The following is an 18,969-nucleotide window of genomic DNA, read 5'->3' as shown; positions in this document are numbered from 1 at the left end:
ATAGAGTCACTATTAATACTGCTATAGAATCACTATTAATACTGTAGAGTCGATATCTACTGCTATACAGTCAGCATGTACTACTGTACAGTCCATTAATACTGCTATACAGTCAGCATGTACTACTGTAGAGTCGATATCTAATGCTATAGAGTCAGCATGTACTACTGTACAGTCCATTAATACTGCTATAGAGTCAGCATGTACTACTCTAATCATAGCAGGTACCACCACTGTCGCTTGCCCTGCTCTAATCATAGCAGCTTACACCACAGTATGCATGCACTGCTGCAGGGAAAGCAGGTACCACCACACTATGCACTGCTGTAGTAATAGCACGGACCACCACAGTCACTATGCACTGCTGAATTAATAGTGCTCAGTTGTGGAGAGAGTGCAGAGTTTCTCACATCTGCCCAGTGTGCTCATGACCGGCTCCGGTTTAACACCAGAGTGTGTGAGGACGGGTGAGACATCCTCTAACACAAGTGCGGCTACGCTTTTTTTTGGTCACGCTGCACAATGGTGCCGATCGCCGGGACTGGTTTACTACGGCCTTTGGAGCGGCTTTGCCAGTTTCGCCAGATCGGCCCAGGACCGCTGGATAATGTCGGATGATAATCGTGTGGTGACGGATAATCGATGACGATCGACGGTGTCTCGAGCTGAATGCGGTGCCCAACGTGCGACATTGGTTGACGCGCGGCCGGCCAACGCGCCGTCTAAATCCGCGTCTCTCTTCTGGAATTCTCAGGCGGGCAACGCTTTTGGTGAGCCGGCGGTCACAATGAGCTGGAGCTTCCTGACCCGTCTGTTAGAGGAGATATCTCTGCACTCGACGTACCTGGGCAAGCTCTGGCTCACCACGTTCCTGATCTTGCGCATCATGCTGACTATCGCGGCGGGCGAATCCATCTACCACGACGAGCAGAGCTCGTTCATGTGCAACTCGCAACAGCCGGGCTGCACAAACGTCTGCTACGACTCCTTCGCTCCCCTCTCCTACGTGCGCTTCTGGATTTTTCAGATTATCACCGTGGCGGCGCCCAGCATTCTCTACCTCGCCTTCGCCATGCACAGGATACAGAGGTCTAGTAGAGTTACGACGACGATAATCGTGATGATAATAATGACGATGAAGGCCCCCCCCCCCCCCCCCAAAAAAAAACCTTAATTCCACTCTTTGTTTTGGTGAGAAGGATATTTTTAAACTTTCATTCCTGCGTCGTTATCCGCAGGTCAGAAGGCTCGACCGGCCACAAAAAGCACCGACGGACCGAGCAAGCCGAGGAGAATGTCCAAGCGGAGAAAGGAGGGGAGTTTGCCGACGAGGCCGGCGAGGTCAAGAAGAACGACCACAGATGGCACGACGGGCGCCGCGCGATCCGGTCCGACGGCCTCATGTGGGCGTACACGCTGCAGCTCGTCCTGCGCACGGTGGCCGAAGTGGGCTTCCTTCTGGGCCAGTACGTGATGTACGGCTTGGAGGTGATCCCCCGCTTCGAGTGCCCCCGCCGCCACCCTTGCCGCCACCGCGTCGACTGCTTCGTGTCGAGGCCCACGGAGAAGACCGTCTTCCTGTATGTGATGTACGCCGTGGGCGGCCTCAGCCTGGCTCTCGACCTGGCCGAGCTGTGGCACCTGGGGATGGGCGCCCTCGGGGACTTGCTGCCAGGCAGCCGAGCCAAGCGCCAGCAACGGTCAGGGCTGGATTAAGGTTCTTGTAGGCCCTAGACACTTCTGTCTCGTAGGCCTTCAGTCAGGGCCGGATTAAGGTTCTTGTAGGCCCTAGACACTTCTATCTCGTAGGCCTTCAGTCACGGCTGGATTAAGGTTCTTGTAGGGCCTTGACACTTCTATCTCGTAGGCCTTCAGTCAGGGCCGGATTAAGGTTCTTGTAGGGCCTTGACACTTTTATCTCGTAGGCCTTCAGTCAGGGCTGGATTAAGGTTCTTGTAGGGCCTTGACACTTCTATCTCGTAGGCCTTCAGTAAGGGCTGGATTAATGTTCTTGTAGGGCCTAGACACTTCTGTCTCGTAGGTCTTCAGTCAGGGCTAGATTAAGGTTCTTGTAGGGCCTTGACACTTCTATCTCGTAGGCCTTCAGTCAGGGCTGGATTAAGGTTCTTGTAGGCCCTAGACACTTCTATCTCGTAGGCCTTCAGTCAGGGCCAGATTAAGGTTCTTGTAGGGCCTTGACACTTCTGTCTCGTAGGCCTTCAGTCAGGGCCAGATTAAGGTTCTTGTAGGGCGTAGACACTTCTATCTCGTAGGCCTTCAGTCAGGGCTGGATTGAGGTTTATTGTAGGCCCTAGACACTTCTATCTCGTAGGCCTTCAGTCAGGGCTGGATTAATGTTCTTGTAGGCCCTAGACACTTCCATCTCGTAGGCCTTCAGTCAGGGCCAGATTAAGGTTCTTGTAGGGCCTAGACACTTCTATCTCGTAGGCCTTCAGTCAGGGCCAGATTAAGGTTCTTGTAGGGCCTTGACACTTCTATCTCGTAGGCCTTCAGTCAGGGCTGGATTAAGGTTCTTGTAGGCCCTAGACACTTCTATCTCGTAGGCCTTCAGTCAGGGCTGGATTAAGGTTCTTGTAGGCCCTAGACACTTCCATCTCGTAGGCCTTCAGTCAGGGCCAGATTAAGGTTCTTGTAGGGCCTTGACACTTCTATCTCGTAGGCCTTCAGTAAGGGCTGGATTAATGTTCTTGTAGGGCCTAGACACTTCTGTCTCGTAAGCCTTCAGTCAGGGCCGGATTAAGGTTCTTGTAGGCCCTAGACACTTCTATCTCGTAGGCCTTCAGTCACGGCTGGATTAAGGTTCTTGTAGGGCCTTGACACTTCTATCTCGCGGGCCTTCAGTCAGGGCCGGATTAAGGTTCTTGTAGGGCCTTGACACTTTTATCTCGTAGGCCTTCAGTCAGGGCTGGATTAAGGTTCTTGTAGGGCCTTGACACTTCTATCTCGTAGGCCTTCAGTAAAGGCTGGATTAATGTTCTTGTAGGGCCTAGACACTTCTGTCTCGTAGGTCTTCAGTCAGGGCTAGATTAAGGTTCTTGTAGGGCCTTGACACTTCTATCTCGTAGGCCTTCAGTCAGGGCTGGATTAAGGTTCTTGTAGGCCCTAGACACTTCTATCTCGTAGGCCTTCAGTCAGGGCCAGATTAAGGTTCTTGTAGGGCCTTGACACTTCTGTCTCGTAGGCCTTCAGTCAGGGCCAGATTAAGGTTCTTGTAGGGCGTAGACACTTCTATCTCGTAGGCCTTCAGTCAGGGCTGGATTGAGGTTTATTGTAGGCCCTAGACATTTCTATCTCGTAGGCCTTCAGTCAGGGCTGGATTAATGTTCTTGTAGGCCCTAGACACTTCCATCTCGTAGGCCTTCAGTCAGGGCCAGATTAAGGTTCTTGTAGGGCCTAGACACTTCTATCTCGTAGGCCTTCAGTCAGGGCCAGATTAAGGTTCTTGTAGGGCCTTGACACTTCTATCTCGTAGGCCTTCAGTCAGGGCTGGATTAAGGTTCTTGTAGGCCCTAGACACTTCTATCTCGTAGGCCTTCAGTCAGGGCTGGATTAAGGTTCTTGTAGGCCCTAGACACTTCCATCTCGTAGGCCTTCAGTCAGGGCCAGATTAAGGTTCTTGTAGGGCCTTGACACTTCTATCTCGTAGGCCTTCAGTAAGGGCTGGATTAATGTTCTTGTAGGGCCTAGACACTTCTGTCTCGTAGGCCTTCAGTCAGGGCCGGATTAAGGTTCTTGTAGGCCCTAGACACTTCTATCTCGTAGGCCTTCAGTCACGGCTGGATTAAGGTTCTTGTAGGGCCTTGACACTTCTATCTCGTAGGCCTTCAGTCAGGGCCGGATTAAGGTTATTGTAGGGCCTTGACACTTTTATCTCGTAGGCCTTCAGTCAGGGCTGGATTAAGGTTCTTGTAGGGCCTTGAAACTTCTATCTCGTAGGCCTTCAGTAAGGGCTGGATTAATGTTCTTGTAGGGCCTAGACACTTCTGTCTTGTAGGTCTTCAGTCAGGGCTAGATTAAGGTTCTTGTAGGGCCTTGACACTTCTATCTCGTAGGCCTTCAGTCAGGGCTGGATTAAGTTTCTTGTAGGCCCTAGACACTTCTATCTCGTAGGCCTTCAGTCAGGGCCAGATTAAGGTTCTTGTAGGGCCTTGACACTTCTGTCTCGTAGGCCTTCAGTCAGGGCCAGATTAAGGTTCTTGTAGGGCGTAGACACTTCTATCTCGTAGGCCTTCAGTCAGGGCTGGATTGAGGTTTATTGTAGGCCCTAGACACTTCTATCTCGTAGGCCTTCAGTCAGGGCTCGATTGAGGTTTATTGTAGGCCCTAGACACTTCTATCTCGTAGGCCTTCAGTCAGGGCTGGATTAATGTTCTTGTAGGCCCTAGACACTTCCATCTCGTAGGCCTTCAGTCAGGGCCAGATTAAGGTTCTTGTAGGGCCTAGACACTTCTATCTCGTAGGCCTTCAGTCAGGGCCAGATTAAGGTTCTTGTAGGGCCTTGACACTTCTATCTCGTAGGCCTTCAGTCAGGGCTGGATTAAGGTTCTTGTAGGCCCTAGACACTTCTATCTCGTAGGCCTTCAGTCAGGGCTGGATTAAGGTTCTTGTAGGCCCTAGACACTTCCATCTCGTAGGCCTTCAGTCAGGGCCAGATTAAGGTTCTTGTAGGGCCTTGACACTTCTATCTCGTAGGCCTTCAGTAAGGGCTGGATTAATGTTCTTGTAGGGCCTAGACACTTCTGTCTCGTAGGCCTTCAGTCATGGCTAGATTAAGGTTCTTGTAGGGCCTTGACACTTCTATCTCGTAGGCCTTCAGTTAGGGCTGGATTAAGGTTCTTGTAGGCCCTAGACACTTCTATCTCGTAGGCCTTCAGTCAGGGCCGGATTAAGGTTATTGTAGGGCCTTGACACTTTTATCTCGTAGGCCTTCAGTCAGGGCTGGATTAAGGTTCTTGTAGGGCCTTGACACTTCTATCTCGTAGGCCTTCAGTAAGGGCTGGATTAATGTTCTTGTAGGGCCTAGACACTTCTGTCTTGTAGGTCTTCAGTCAGGGCTAGATTAAGGTTCTTGTAGGGCCTTGACACTTCTATCTCGTAGGCCTTCAGTCAGGGCTGGATTAAGTTTCTTGTAGGCCCTAGACACTTCTATCTCGTAGGCCTTCAGTCAGGGCCAGATTAAGGTTCTTGTAGGGCCTTGACACTTCTGTCTCGTAGGCCTTCAGTCAGGGCCAGATTAAGGTTCTTGTAGGGCGTAGACACTTCTATCTCGTAGGCCTTCAGTCAGGGCTGGATTGAGGTTTATTGTAGGCCCTAGACACTTCTATCTCGTAGGCCTTCAGTCAGGGCTCGATTGAGGTTTATTGTAGGCCCTAGACACTTCTATCTCGTAGGCCTTCAGTCAGGGCTGGATTAATGTTCTTGTAGGCCCTAGACACTTCCATCTCGTAGGCCTTCAGTCAGGGCCAGATTAAGGTTCTTGTAGGGCCTAGACACTTCTATCTCGTAGGCCTTCAGTCAGGGCCAGATTAAGGTTCTTGTAGGGCCTTGACACTTCTATCTCGTAGGCCTTCAGTCAGGGCTGGATTAAGGTTCTTGTAGGCCCTAGACACTTCTATCTCGTAGGCCTTCAGTCAGGGCTGGATTAAGGTTCTTGTAGGCCCTAGACACTTCCATCTCGTAGGCCTTCAGTCAGGGCCAGATTAAGGTTCTTGTAGGGCCTTGACACTTCTATCTCGTAGGCCTTCAGTAAGGGCTGGATTAATGTTCTTGTAGGGCCTAGACACTTCTGTCTCGTAGGCCTTCAGTCATGGCTAGATTAAGGTTCTTGTAGGGCCTTGACACTTCTATCTCGTAGGCCTTCAGTTAGGGCTGGATTAAGGTTCTTGTAGGCCCTAGACACTTCTATCTCGTAGGCCTTCAGTCAGGGCTGGATTAAGGTTCTTGTAGGCCCTAGACACTTCTATCTCGTAGGCCTTCAGTCAGGGCCAGATTAAGGTTCTTGTAGGGCCTTGACACTTCTATCTCGTAGGCCTTCAGTCAGGGCCAGATTAATGTTCTTGTACGGCCTTGACACTTCTTTCTCGTAGGCCTTCAGTCAGGGCCAGATGAAGGTTCTTGTAGGCCCTAGACACTTATATCTCGTAGGCCTTCAGTCAGGGCCAGATTAAGGTTCTTGTAGGGCCTTGACACTTCTATCTCGTAGGCCTTCAGTCAGGGCTGGATTAATGTTCTTGTAGGCCCTAGACACTTATATCTCGTAGGCCTTCAGTGGTAATGTTCTACAGCTGCTACTGCTCCTAACCCGTGTCACTAACTCCCTCCGCTGTCACTCGGCTTCTCTCGCGCGGTACTTGAAACTGGACGTACGTCGTCGCTGCTGACACGTTCATTACTTAGCCAGTGCCCTCGTTCTACGGGAGGGCGCGCTGCGTGCCCGCACTTCGGAAGATTCCTACTTGAAGTTATTGGGGAGAGGAAAAAAAATATATCACGCGAGGTAAGCCTCAAAATATCGAACGCGGAAATGTCTTCCGCTATATATTTTTTGACCACGGCTATTGCGTGGGATGCCGTTTGTTTTCACCGATAACAAATTCAACGTCACCATGGGACCCCCCATGATGTAGCTGCACGTGATGTAGCTGCTCACAACGAGCTCTCAATGTGCTGATAGTGGCATTGTCTCTGTGCTGTTCGCCTTTTGGCATCCTCTGGTCTAACACTGTTTGAGACTAGGCTCTAAAGATAGCTCTCCCTGGTGTGGACCAATAAGTTTCAAAGACAATGCATCATATACTACCAGAGCATGTTTGTTTGCATGTTCACCACAAGTGTAGCCACATAAATGGTGTCATTACTCTGTAGCGACAGTACCGAGTGAAGAGTGGTGCTGTACGCGTGGTGCCGCTCTATGGTACCAGAGTGAGCACGGCACGGAATGGCTCACTAGAGGGCAGGGTCCGGGTGTCGCTGAGGTCGGGTCAGGACATGATATCCTGGGTGAACCCGAGAGGGCACATGACTGGACGAGGGGGCAAGGGGGGACGTGAGGGTCACGTGATAAGGACCCAGGGTCCCTCCCGGAAGGATCTGGAAGGGGCGTGGCCAAGGGCAGAGCCGGCCACACCCCCTCCCGGAAGGATCTGGAAGAGGGCGTGGCCAAGGGCAGAGCCGGCCACGCCCCCTCCCGGAAGGATCTTGAAGGGGGCGTGGCCAAGGGCAGAGCCGGCCACACAGTTATAAACCAAGTCCCGGGTGGGAGCGGGGCTGCTGGGTCAACTCTGGGAATGAAGCCGCCATCTAAGGTCCTCGGTCTCCGGTCTCCGCTAGTGGACCAGGCAGCGTGTTGAGCTGTCCTGGTCCGGTAATATAGTATCCCCCCGCGTGTTAGCTAAGTTGGGAGCGGTGGTTACCGCCCTATGTCGTCATCCTGTTGAGAGCTACCTGTTGCCTCCAGTTCTAGTGTGCGCCTAAATGGAACCCACCACACAAGTGCTGTGTGTGGTTAATGTGAACTTGATTCCATGCAAAAGGTTTCTATTTGGCGTTCCAACATCTTAACAATACTTGTGCTTTATTGCCAGAAAGGGTACGGGCTTCCTCCCTGACGCTCAAAACGTGCCGTTCCCGCTGCTACTGTCGTTGCCATGAACAGGATTGCGAACGGCGATCCTCCTCCTCCGCCTCCTCCTCGTCGTGCGGCCGAGACGGAGGAGGCCGCCCCCCGGCAGGTGGCGATAACGCCGGCGGCTGCGTCACAGCTGCAAGGTTACCTGCGCGCGATACAGCGGCGGCTGGAGCTGACGGTTTCCCCACCACCCCGACGGGCCAGGGCAGCGCGGGGATACGGGGAGAGCGGAGCAGGGAGAGGTGGGGGAGGCGGAGAGGGAGGACGGCGGGAGACTCCGGCCTTACGCTCGGCCGCGGTGGCCGTGAGCAAAAACCCCCAAGTGCAGCTCGGCAAGAAATACGAAGTGGCGGCGGCGGCAGACGAAGTAGGAGATTCCGGAGAAGAACAAGGAGAGGTCAAGGTCGCCTCTAGGAAGGGAAGGGCCGTCCGAACGAAGAAATATCCAACCATCTCAGTTTGAGTTTCCTTACTACTAGTAGTACTAGTAGTAGTACCACTAATACTACTAGTTGTGGTATTAGTACTAGCGGTACTACTACAAGGCCTACGACAACTAGTACTACTACTGTACTACCACTACCAGTATTACTACCAGTACTACTACCAGTACTACTACTACCAGTACTACTACTACCAGTACTACTACCAGTACTACAACTACTACTACCACTATTACCACTACCAGTACTACTGCTACCAGTACTGGTACTACTGGTACTACTACCGCTACTACCAGTACTACTACAACCAGTAGCACCGGTACTACTACTACCACTGCTACTACTACCAGTACTACTACCAGTACTACTACCAGTACTTCTACTACCAGTACTACTGCTACTACTACCAGTACTACTACCAGTACTACTACCGCTACTACCAGTACTACTACAACCAGTAGCACCGGTACTACTACCAGTACTACTACTACCAGTACTACTACCAGTACTACTAATACTACTACCACTATTACCACTACCAGTACTGCTGCTACCAGTACTGGTACTACTGGTACTACTACCGCTACTACCAGTACTACTACAACCAGTAGCACCGGTACTACTACTACCACTGCTACTACTACCAGTACTACTACCAGTACTACTACTACCAGTACTACTACCAGTACTACTACCAGTACTACTACTGGTACTACTACCGCTACTACCAGTACTACTACAACCAGTAGCACCGGTACTACTACTACCAGTACTACTACTACCAGTACTACTACCAGTACTACTAATACTATTACCACTATTACCACTACCAGTACTACTGCTACCAGTACTGGTACTACTGGTACTACTACCGCTACTACCAGTACTACTACAACCAGTAGCACCGGTACTACTACTACCACTGCTACTACTACCAGTACTACTACCAGTACTACTACTACCAGTACTACAACTACTACTACCAGTACTACTACCAGTACTACTACTACTGGTACTACTACCGCTACTACCAGTACTACTACCAGTACTACACCTGGTACTACTACTGCTACTACCAGTACTACTACTGGTACTACTACCGCTACTACCAGTACTACTACAACCAGTAGCACCGGGTCTACTACTACCACTGCTACTACTACCAGTACTACTACTACCAGTACTACTACTACCAGTACTACTGGTACTACTACAGCTACTACCAGTACTACTACAACCAGTAGCACCGGTACTACTACTACTACCAGTACTACTACTTCTACCAGTACTACTACCAGTACTACAACTACTACTACTACCAGTACTACTACTACTAGTACTACTACCAGTACTACTACTACCAGTACTACTACCAGTACTACTACTACCAGTACTACTACTGGTACTACTACCGCTACTACCAGTACTACTACAACCATTAGCACCGGTACTACTACGACTACAACTACCACTGCTACTACTGCCACTATATCTACGAAAAATACTACTACCACTATGACTACTCGTCAATTACTACTCCTACCACTACAACTAAATCGGAGGTGAGGTCTTGAGTCTATGGGCAATGTTGAGCATATGGGTAGTTTTGAGTCTGTGGGCAGTGTCGAGTCTATGGTGCAGTGTTGAGTTTATGGTGCAATGTTGAGTCTGTGGTGCAGTGTTGAGTCTATGGTGCAGTGTTGAGTCTATGGTGCAGTGTTGGGTCTATGGGCAGTGTTGAGTCTGTGGTGCAGTGTTGAGTCTATGGTGCAATGTTGAGTCTATGGTGCAGTGTTGGGTCTATGGGCAGTGTTGAGTCTGTGGTGCAGTGTTGAGTCTATGGTGCAATGTTGAGTCTATGGTGCAGTGTTGAGTCTATGGTGCAGTGTTGAGTCTATGGTGCAGTGTTGAGTCTATGGTGCAGTGTTGAGTCTATGGTGCAGTGTTGAGTCAATGGGCAGTGTTGAGTCTATGGTGCAGTGTTGAGTCAATGGGCAGTGTTGAGTCTATGGTGCAGTGTTGAGTCTATGGTGCAATGTTGAGTCTATGGGCAGTGTTGAGTCTATGGTGCAGTGTTGAGTCTATGGTGCAGTGTTGAGTCTGTGGTGTAGTGTTGAGTCTGTGGTGCAGTGTTGAGTCTATGGTGCAATGTTGAGTTTATGGTGCAGTGTTGAGTCTATGGGCAGTGTTGAGTCTATGGTGCAATGTTGAGTCTATGGGTAGTGTTGAGTCTATGGTGCAATGTTGAGTCTATGGTGCAGTGTTGAGTCTATGGTGCAATGTTGAGTCTACGGTGCAATGTTGAGTCTATGGTGCAGTGTTGAGTCTATGGTGCAGTGTTGAGTCTATGGTGCAGTGTTGAGTATTGTAGTACAAATACTTACACCATGATCCAATGTTCTAGTGTGCAGGTGGAGTCACCGGTAGAGGCGGCCTGCAGACGCCGTCGGAACGCCCTCCCCCCGTAGGAGCGGGTTGATTCTCTGGTTCACTCACCCACTCACCCAGTCAACCACTCACTCACCCACTCACTCACCCACTCACCCACTTACTCACCCAGTCAACCACGCACTCACTCACCCACTCACCCAGTCAACCACTCACTCACCCAGTCAACCACTCACTCACCCACTCACTCACCCACTCACCCACTTACTCACCCAGTCAACCACTCACTCAACCACTCACCCACTCACTCACCCACTCACTCACCCACCCACTCACCCACTCACTCAACCACTCACCCACTTACTCACCCAGTCAACCACTCACCCACTCACTCACCCACTCACTCAACCACTCACCCACTCACTCAACCACTCACCCACTCGCTCTCTCACCCACTTACTCACCCAGTCAACCACTCACTCACTCACTCAACCACTCAACCACTCACCCAACCACTCACCCACTCACTCAACCACTCACCCACTCACTCACCCACTCACTCACTCACCCACTTACTCACCCAGTCAACCACTCACTCACCCACTCACTCAACCACTCACCCACTCACTCAACCACTCACCCACTCACTCACCCACCCACTCATCCACACACCCACCCACTCACCCAGTCAACCACCCACTCAACCACTCACCCACTCATCCACTCACCCACCCACTTATCCACACACCCACAATCACCCACTCACTCACCCAGTCAACCACCCACTCACTCACCCACTCACCCACCCACTCACCCACTCACCCACTCACTCACCCACTCACTCACTTACTCACCCAGTCAACCACTCACTCACCCACTCACTCAACCACTCACCCACTCACTCAACCACTCACCCACTCACTCACCCACCCACTCATCCACACACCCACCCAGTCAACCACCCACTCAACCACTCACCCACTCATCCAATCACCCACCCACTTATCCACACACCCACAATCACCCACTCACTCACTCAGTCAACCACGCACTCACTCACCCACTCACCCACTCACCCACCCACTCACCCACTCACTCAAACACTCACCCACTCACTCACCCACTCAACCACTCAACCACTCACTCACCCACCCACTCAACCACCACTCACTCACCCACTCACCCAACCACTCACTCACCCACTCACTCACCCACCCACTCACCCACTCACCCACTCACTCACCCACCCACTCACCCACCCACTCACCCACTCACTCACCCACTCACCCACCCACAGGTCCGAGAGAGCCCATGACTCCCGTGAGAGGAGGAGGAGGAGGCCTCGGGTGGGCCAGGACGCCCAGCTGACGGAGGTTGTCACGCTACACTCCCGTGGCAGTCGAGCGAGTACAAGGTGGCCGCCAGTCCGGACGCCCATGGCGGCGTCTGCAGAGGCGTCTCCTCTCACCCGACCAGGAAGCGCCCCCACGCTTTGGGGACGCCGCCGGAAGAGCCGGCGCCGCTGACGGGCGCCGAGTCCCCGGGCACGGCGATCAACGCGGGCTTCATCTTCGCCGGGTCGGCGGCGGCGGTGGTGGTGGGGGGGCTCCGTTGAAGGCTCCGCGGTTGGCACGATGGCGGCGCTGGAACCCAGAGAGAGACGGCGAAGGGTCCCCCTCAGGGAGTGATGTAGGATCACCCTGAGCGGGGGCCCATACCATTGGCTGCCATCGGAGCAGAAACCGCGCAAAAAATCCCCTAGGCCCCGTGGTAAAATCCCCTAGGCCCCGTGGTAAAATCCCCGAGGCCCCGTGGTAAAATCCCTAAGGCCCAGTGGTAAAATCCCCGAGGCCCCGTGGTAAAATCCACTTGGCCCCGTGGTAAAATCCCCTTGGCCCCGTGGTAAAATCCCCGAGGCCCCGTGGTAAAATCCACTTGGCCCAGCGGTAAAATCCCCTTGGCCCAGCGGTAAAATCCCCGAGGCCCAGCGGTAAAATCCCCTTGGCCCAGCGGTAAAATCCCCGAGGCCCCGTGGTAAAATCCCCTAGGCCCCATGGTAAAATCCCCTAGGCCCCGTGGTAAAATCCCTGAGGCAATACCTTTGCCCTAAGGCTGTGATTCCCACATTGGAGTACGAGCGTGGAGATGATTGTGTTCTCTACGTAATAATTCTAAGGCATCTTCTTTGGTTCTTTCGGTAAAGTCACATAGAATGAGAATAAAATAATAAATTGATAAAATAAAATAACACAATAATATTTTATTAATTTATTATTTTATTCTCATTCTACGTGACTTTACCGAAAGAACCATAGAAGATGAATCCTTGCAGTCACGAAAGCTTTAAATCGAAATTGAAAGGCAATTTTACTCAATTCCAGTAATATGTTTGCGTGGATTTCGTTGCGATATCGAATGGCCTCAGTTTGAATGTTTCCCCTGAGACACATTCAAACTGTTAAAAAAACATGCCTGAGTATTGCAATTACGTTTGCATTTTAAACAATTGTATAGTCTGTTAGCATGTGTGTTGCAGTGTCACCATGAAAGTATGCTTGAATTCCAACCCCTACGTCACAAAGTTTTGAACATGCACTTGTTATCGCGTGTAAATGTACAATTTTATAGTTCTGACAAGATTGTTGGCTTGTGTTGCCACTGTTCCTCTGACTGTCGCCGTGTTTTTTCACGGTAATTTGTACACTAACATCGCTGTGCGTGACAATAAATTAGCCGTCTCTGTTCAGGGCTTGGTGTTGCAATGCCACATTCCCCAAATTAGAAGTGGATAAACTCAACATTCCCCAAATGAGAGACGGATAACCAGAGTTCACCCGTATGTCTATTAACATGGAGTTATATAAATATAAGTGTATTGGTAATAATTATAATTTGAAGCTCTTTGTCAATCCACTGCTACGATGGAGGCCTTCTCGTTCTTTTCAGTCGCGTGGCTAGTTTGACCATACTTCGTGGAGTTACAATGATCATGAGAACGGTGAGGAATCAGCCCAGAACTACACGGGAGGATCTTGTCAATGATCTCAAGGCAGCTGGGACCATAGTCACCAAGAGAACAATTGGTAACACACTACGCCGTAAAGGACTGAAATCCTGCAGCGCCCGCAAGGTCCCCCTGCTCAAGAAAGCACATATACATGCCCGTCTGAAGTTTGCCAATGAACATCTGAATGATTCAGAGGACAACTGGGTGAAAGTGTTGTGGTCAGATGAGACCAAAATAGAGCTCTTTGGCATCAACTCAACTCGCCGTGTTTGGAGGAGGAAGAATGCTGCCTATGACCCCAAGAACACCATCCCCACCGTCAAACATGGAGGTGGAAACATGCTTTGGGGGTGTTTTTCTGCTAAGGGGACAGAACAACTTCACTGCATCAAAGGGACGATGGACGGCGCCATGTACCGTCAAATCTTGGGTGAGAACCTCCTTCCCTCAGCCAGGGCATTGAAAATGGGTCGTGGATGGGTATTCCAGCATGACAAGGACCCAAAACACATGGCCAAGGCAACAAAGGAGTGGCTCAAGAAGAAGCACATCAAAGGTTCTGGAGTGGCCTAGCCAGTCTCCAGACCTTAATCCCATAGAAAATCTGTGGAGGGAGCTGAAGGTTCGAGTTGCCAAACGTCAGCCTCGAAACCTTCATGACTTGGAGAAGATCTGCAAAGAGGAGTGGGACAGAATCCCTCCTGAGATGTGTGCAAACCTGGTGGCCAACTACAAGAAACGTCTGACCTCTGTGATTGCCAACAAGGATTTTGCCACCAAGTACTAAGTCATGTTTTGCAGAGGGGTCAAATAATTATTTCCCTCATTAAAATGCAAATTATAACATTTTTGACATGCGTTTTTTCTGGATTTTTGTTGTTATTCTGTCTCTCACTGTTCAAATAAACCTACCATTAAAATTTTAGACTGATCATTTCCTTGTCAGTGGGCAAACGTACAAAATCAGCAGGGGATCAAATACTTTTTTCCTCACTGTATATAAATCAGCACTGAAGAGACTAAAGCGGCCAGGTGTGGTGCTGGCCACCCACCCCCTCGCGTGTGCTGCTCGCTAACAGCACTTGTCCCACCTGTCTGTTAAGGCTATACGGGGGGGGGGGGGGGGGATCTTTGTGCAGTGGATGGACGAGAGAGCCGAGAGCTCGCCTACACACAGCTCAAGATCGGCGAAGACGCCGGAACGAGTCCACAGATGCTCATTCAGACGGGGCGCTCGGGCGGCGGTGGCATCGGAGCCGAGAAAATAAATCCACACCTTTTTTATGTTTCGGTCGGCCGTGGGTGGGGTCGTTTGACCATACTTCACCACACTGGTCAGTACAGATTGTTGAAGGCAGGAAGCATAGCTGTGAGAATATGGAAGTTAAATAAAACAATAGAATTTGCAGTGCAGCGCTCTGATATTTAGTATATTGTAAAAAAAAACAGTTAAAATCGGTGGCATTCGATGTCTGAACCGCTGCTAGGCCCTTCTCTTCACCTACCCACAATGACCAGCGTGGTGAAGTATGTTCAAACAACCTCCGCTTAACTGACAAATAGCGGCCAAGTAAATAATTCCCATGTATTCATAAATATTTGTTGCTTTTGTAACCTGCAGGGGCGCATCTCAATTTGTGGCAATTTTGCGATTCAGCGCCCTACTTGGTGGAATTTGCTATGCGGGGGCTTGCACGGGAATAGCGAGTCAAGGAATTGAGGTGGAGGTGGGGGTGGGCGGGCTAGGAAGAGAGGAGAGTAGGGGTTTGATGTTGCAAATTTTAAACACGAATTCCCCACGGCATCGCAGTCATTGCGTCCCAGATCGGAGGCGCACGTTTCCACATTTTCATGGTAACCGCAGTCAGACTGCCGGGATCACTTTGACAAATCGAAGTGGTGAGGTTTTGATGCTGCCACGGAAACGCCAAGGTGCTCGCGCAGATTTCCATCGCTGAGCGAAATAACTACCGCTATTTCTTACACCACCACCCAAACCATTCCCTCCACGCTCACCAAATGTTTAAAGAGAACATTTTTTTAAAGTAAATAAATAACGCCAACCGTGCAGGTCACAGGTTGCCTTTTTGTTACAGCTGACCTGCATTCAGGGTCAATTCTGATGGTAAAAAAATAAAATAACTCGTGTAAGTGATTACGCAGATGCGTTTTTTCCCCCCCGCTGTTTGTGTATGTGTATACAAACGCACTGCAGTTACGTACTGCGAACATAGTTACATACCGTGTGTCTATTAACATGGAGTTATATTAGGTGTGTTTGCGCTGCAGGTGACAGCGGGAACATTGTGTACAAAAGTAACCCGGTACCATTACTATTTACAGACAGGCTTCGAGTGCTTCTGCAGTGACATTGAATTTGTTTGAAAAGGGTGGAGTGGAAGAAGAGGGGGGTAGAGAAAAAGTTTGCTCTTATTACAACACAGCTTATAATCCCACCAATTGGTCATCTTGGTTTTTGTGGCAGTGCAAATTAGCTCGAGCACGAATATTTAAAAGGTCAGAAAAAGTTTAAATTTCAAATCCTGGAATTTTTTTCAATTACATTTTTTGTTCCTCTGTTGTAATTATTACCATATATTTTTACGCGTTCCAGCCACGTACTTACGCTCATTACAAAGCGGAAGTGGAGGTCATGCAGCGGCTCAGTGCGCCAAGCAGGAGTTGACTCATTAACCCAAACCAACTTAACAAAAAATTCCTCTCAAATTGTTTTTCGGGGAGTAAATATTGCAACGTATTTAAAATAAGGAGAACTTTACGTTGCGGATTACGTGCGTGTGTGCCAATAACCAGGATAATTCATGTTTGCAACAGCATTTGCGGGGATTGTTGGCCAAGGTTGACCCGCAAAAGATTTCTCGGCAAAAGGTTAACACCTTTACACTCCATCAAAGACTTCCGTGGTGGGCCCATTAATGTTCCGCATTGCTGATAGGTCCCGTACGGACTCTTAGACGCTCAATTGTTATGTTTTGATGTGCTTTTCATGCCTCTTTTTACTTAATTAGAAATGTGGGAACTTTAATGGTAACATAACCAACAATGTTCTTTCAAGGTTAACCCGTACACTTTGGGCGTAGACAGTCTTAAAATAACGGTCGATAGATCACTGCTTCAAATTTGTGTGTAAGTGGCAGTGGCCAAAATTTGGCAAATCCTTGGTGGAGTGGCATCACAGCTGCGCAAAACAGTCTGGGTAATTGCAATATGGCGGCAATAGCAGTGTCTTGCATCGTTGAGATAGCAGCATTGTGCGATTATGGTTCTGGTGAATAAAACTTTGAAGGGAGCTGAAATGTATGGGGAGGTTAGGGTGTACACTTCAGCGGTGCTTGCGTCTTGTACAAACGAGTGCTTGAGTGGTGAAAATGGTTTAAGAAGGTGGATGGATTGGATGCATGTGTCCCAGAGATGTCTACGCTTCTGGCATTTACATGGTACAACACTGATGAGGCACGTTCGTAAGTGTAGCAGGGAACACGAGAGTGGGAAGGTCTCTGTCCAGCAGCGGATTGAGAAAGGTCTCTAAAAGAAATGTACCGCATTCTTTGTCAATCACAGCGGCAATCGGTCGCTGCTGGTCAACCTCCAACTGAGGAATATTACCGAATGCTCATCGAGTCTGTCTCGTTTGTGGACACATCAAATAGCGGAGCCTTAATCCGAATTCATGTTTTACCTTTGTCAGCCCGCGACTGTGTCGGTCGTGAGGGAGGTTGTTCATGAACATACTTCACCACGCTGGGCAGTGCGGGTTGGTGAAGGAAGTGGGGGCCGTGTCCAAGACTGGTTTCATATATCACCCGACCACCGCTGATGTCAGATATAGCTATGAATCGAACTCGGATCGCCAGGTTTATAACACAGTGTGCCAACTAACCATGCCGTTTGTAATTGCAGGAGCAAATCCTCGTTTTTTTCTGTGGCTGACGCCGTGTGGAAAGACCCAGGGGGATTGTGGGGGAAGTGGCGGGCCTCCATAGGTGGCTTCGATATGCGGCAGGATGGGTCAGAAGCCTCTTGAACGGATTCGGTGATCTTCACGCATCAACTACAACCGAGAACAGGCCACGATGGCGATGTTTTATGAAGGGCCTGCTTTTCGACTCAGAAGTTCAGAGGTCGAGAGTTGACCCCGCAGCAGCGTGAACGGTGGCGCAGCTTAAAAAAAAAAACACTTAACCCACTCCGCCAGACGCGTCCCAACTTGTTGCCATGCAAAGAGTAGCAAAATGCCCTTTTGTTTGCAAAGGCCGCTGCCATTAGGAACAGGTTTTACCCTTTTAACTGGCACAAAAACTGACACCTTTATTCAAGGCATCGTGTCTGCAATAAACACAACACAAGCAGTCAAAGTGCAAACAAAAAAGACTGCTTGATGAGTAACCTGTGACCTTCGGTAAAGTCACATAGAATGAGAATAAAATAATAAAACCAACACAAGCGGCCTTCATCGTCGTGAGAATATTACTGTGTTATTTTATTTTATCAATTTATTATTTTATTCTCATTCTACGTGGTGACTTTACCGAAAGAACCAAAGAAGATGAATCCTTGCAGTCACGAAAGCTTTAAATCGAAATTTAACCTGTGACCGTACAACCTGCTCCGTCGATGCCGCGGTTTACGCATTGGCGTCTATCCACCGCTGGGTTGAAGGTCTCTTAAATTTCGATTTAAAGCTTTCGTGACTGCAATGATTCATCTTCTTTGGTTCTTTCGGTAAAGTCACGTAGAATGAGAATAAAATAATAAATTGATAAAATAAAATAACACAATAATATTCTCACGACGTTTCGGCCACAACACAAGCGGCCTTCATCAGGTGAAGGGGACGAGAATGTCTGGTAGGACAGTGCTGAAGGCTGCTTGCGTTGTGGGCGAAACGTCGTGAGAATATTATTGTGTTATTGTATTTTATCAATTTATTATTTTATTCTCATTCTACGTGACTTTACCGAAAGAACCAAAGAAGATGAAGGTCTCTTCCCTGTGCCGTCGTCGTTGCGACGACGCCGCAACGCGTCTCACTCCGGCACGTGAGGCAGGGCCCTTCATTGTAGTGGGCAACGTTCGCCGATTGAATGGTTTCTTCTTCGGAGACACGCGTCGATTACGGTTGCTTTTCGTTGTCGGTTTTCCAAAAGCACTCCAATCCTGCTCTCGTGTGTTGTCTTAACGGTGTGCAAAATAAAAATAATAATAAACCAACGGAATAAGTTGGCTGTATTATTCTACACAGGGGTTAAACTGTTCGAAAATGCAATTGCCAGAGATTCAGAACTCCCCGTACTTTTGATTTGCCTCAATATAAACAGTGTACCGAAGCCCCTGCATCATGATTAAGACGGATGCACTGCTTGTAGCTTGGAAGAGTCCACAATGATGGGGTGGGATAGAGGATATTATTTACCTCTGACTTTATCCCAGGTTTATACGGTGGAACTGCTTGTCCAAAAAAT

The 18,969-nt window shown here is 49.5% G+C and overlaps 1 protein-coding gene across 1 annotated transcript; it reads left to right on the top strand.

Annotated features, from left to right (window-relative positions):
* The first annotated feature begins 762 nt into the window (after positions 1-762).
* Positions 763-12,094, top strand: LOC116958723 (gap junction gamma-1 protein-like). The gene is made up of 4 exons (XM_076059642.1): positions 763-1,089; positions 1,239-1,700; positions 7,676-8,015; positions 11,879-12,094. The coding sequence occupies exons 1-4, from the start codon at positions 788-790 to the stop codon at positions 12,092-12,094; spliced, it is 1,320 nt and encodes a 439-aa protein (XP_075915757.1). The 5' UTR covers positions 763-787.
* The last annotated feature ends 6,875 nt before the right edge of the window (positions 12,095-18,969 follow it).

The sequence above is a fragment of the Petromyzon marinus genome, unplaced genomic scaffold (assembly GCF_048934315.1).
Source record: "Petromyzon marinus isolate PM22_M1 ecotype Great Lakes invasive population unplaced genomic scaffold, UKy_Petmar_22M1.pri1.0 PM_G_Scaffold_11, whole genome shotgun sequence".
NCBI lineage: Eukaryota > Metazoa > Chordata > Hyperoartia > Petromyzontiformes > Petromyzontidae > Petromyzon > Petromyzon marinus.
Note: the sequence above shows the minus strand (reverse complement) of the source record. Positions and strands in the feature narration are given on the sequence as shown.

Coding starts and splice junctions, on each gene's coding strand:
- LOC116958723 (XM_076059642.1), top strand. CDS start 788: ATGAGCTGGAGCTTCCTGACCCGTCTGTTAGAGGAGATATCTCTGCAC. Junction 1,701..7,675: donor CGAGCCAAGCGCCAGCAACG/GTCAGGGCTGGA, acceptor TGCCATGAACAG/GATTGCGAACGGCGATCCTC. Junction 8,016..11,878: donor TGGCGGCGGCGGCAGACGAA/GTAGGAGATTCC, acceptor CTCCCGTGGCAG/TCGAGCGAGTACAAGGTGGC.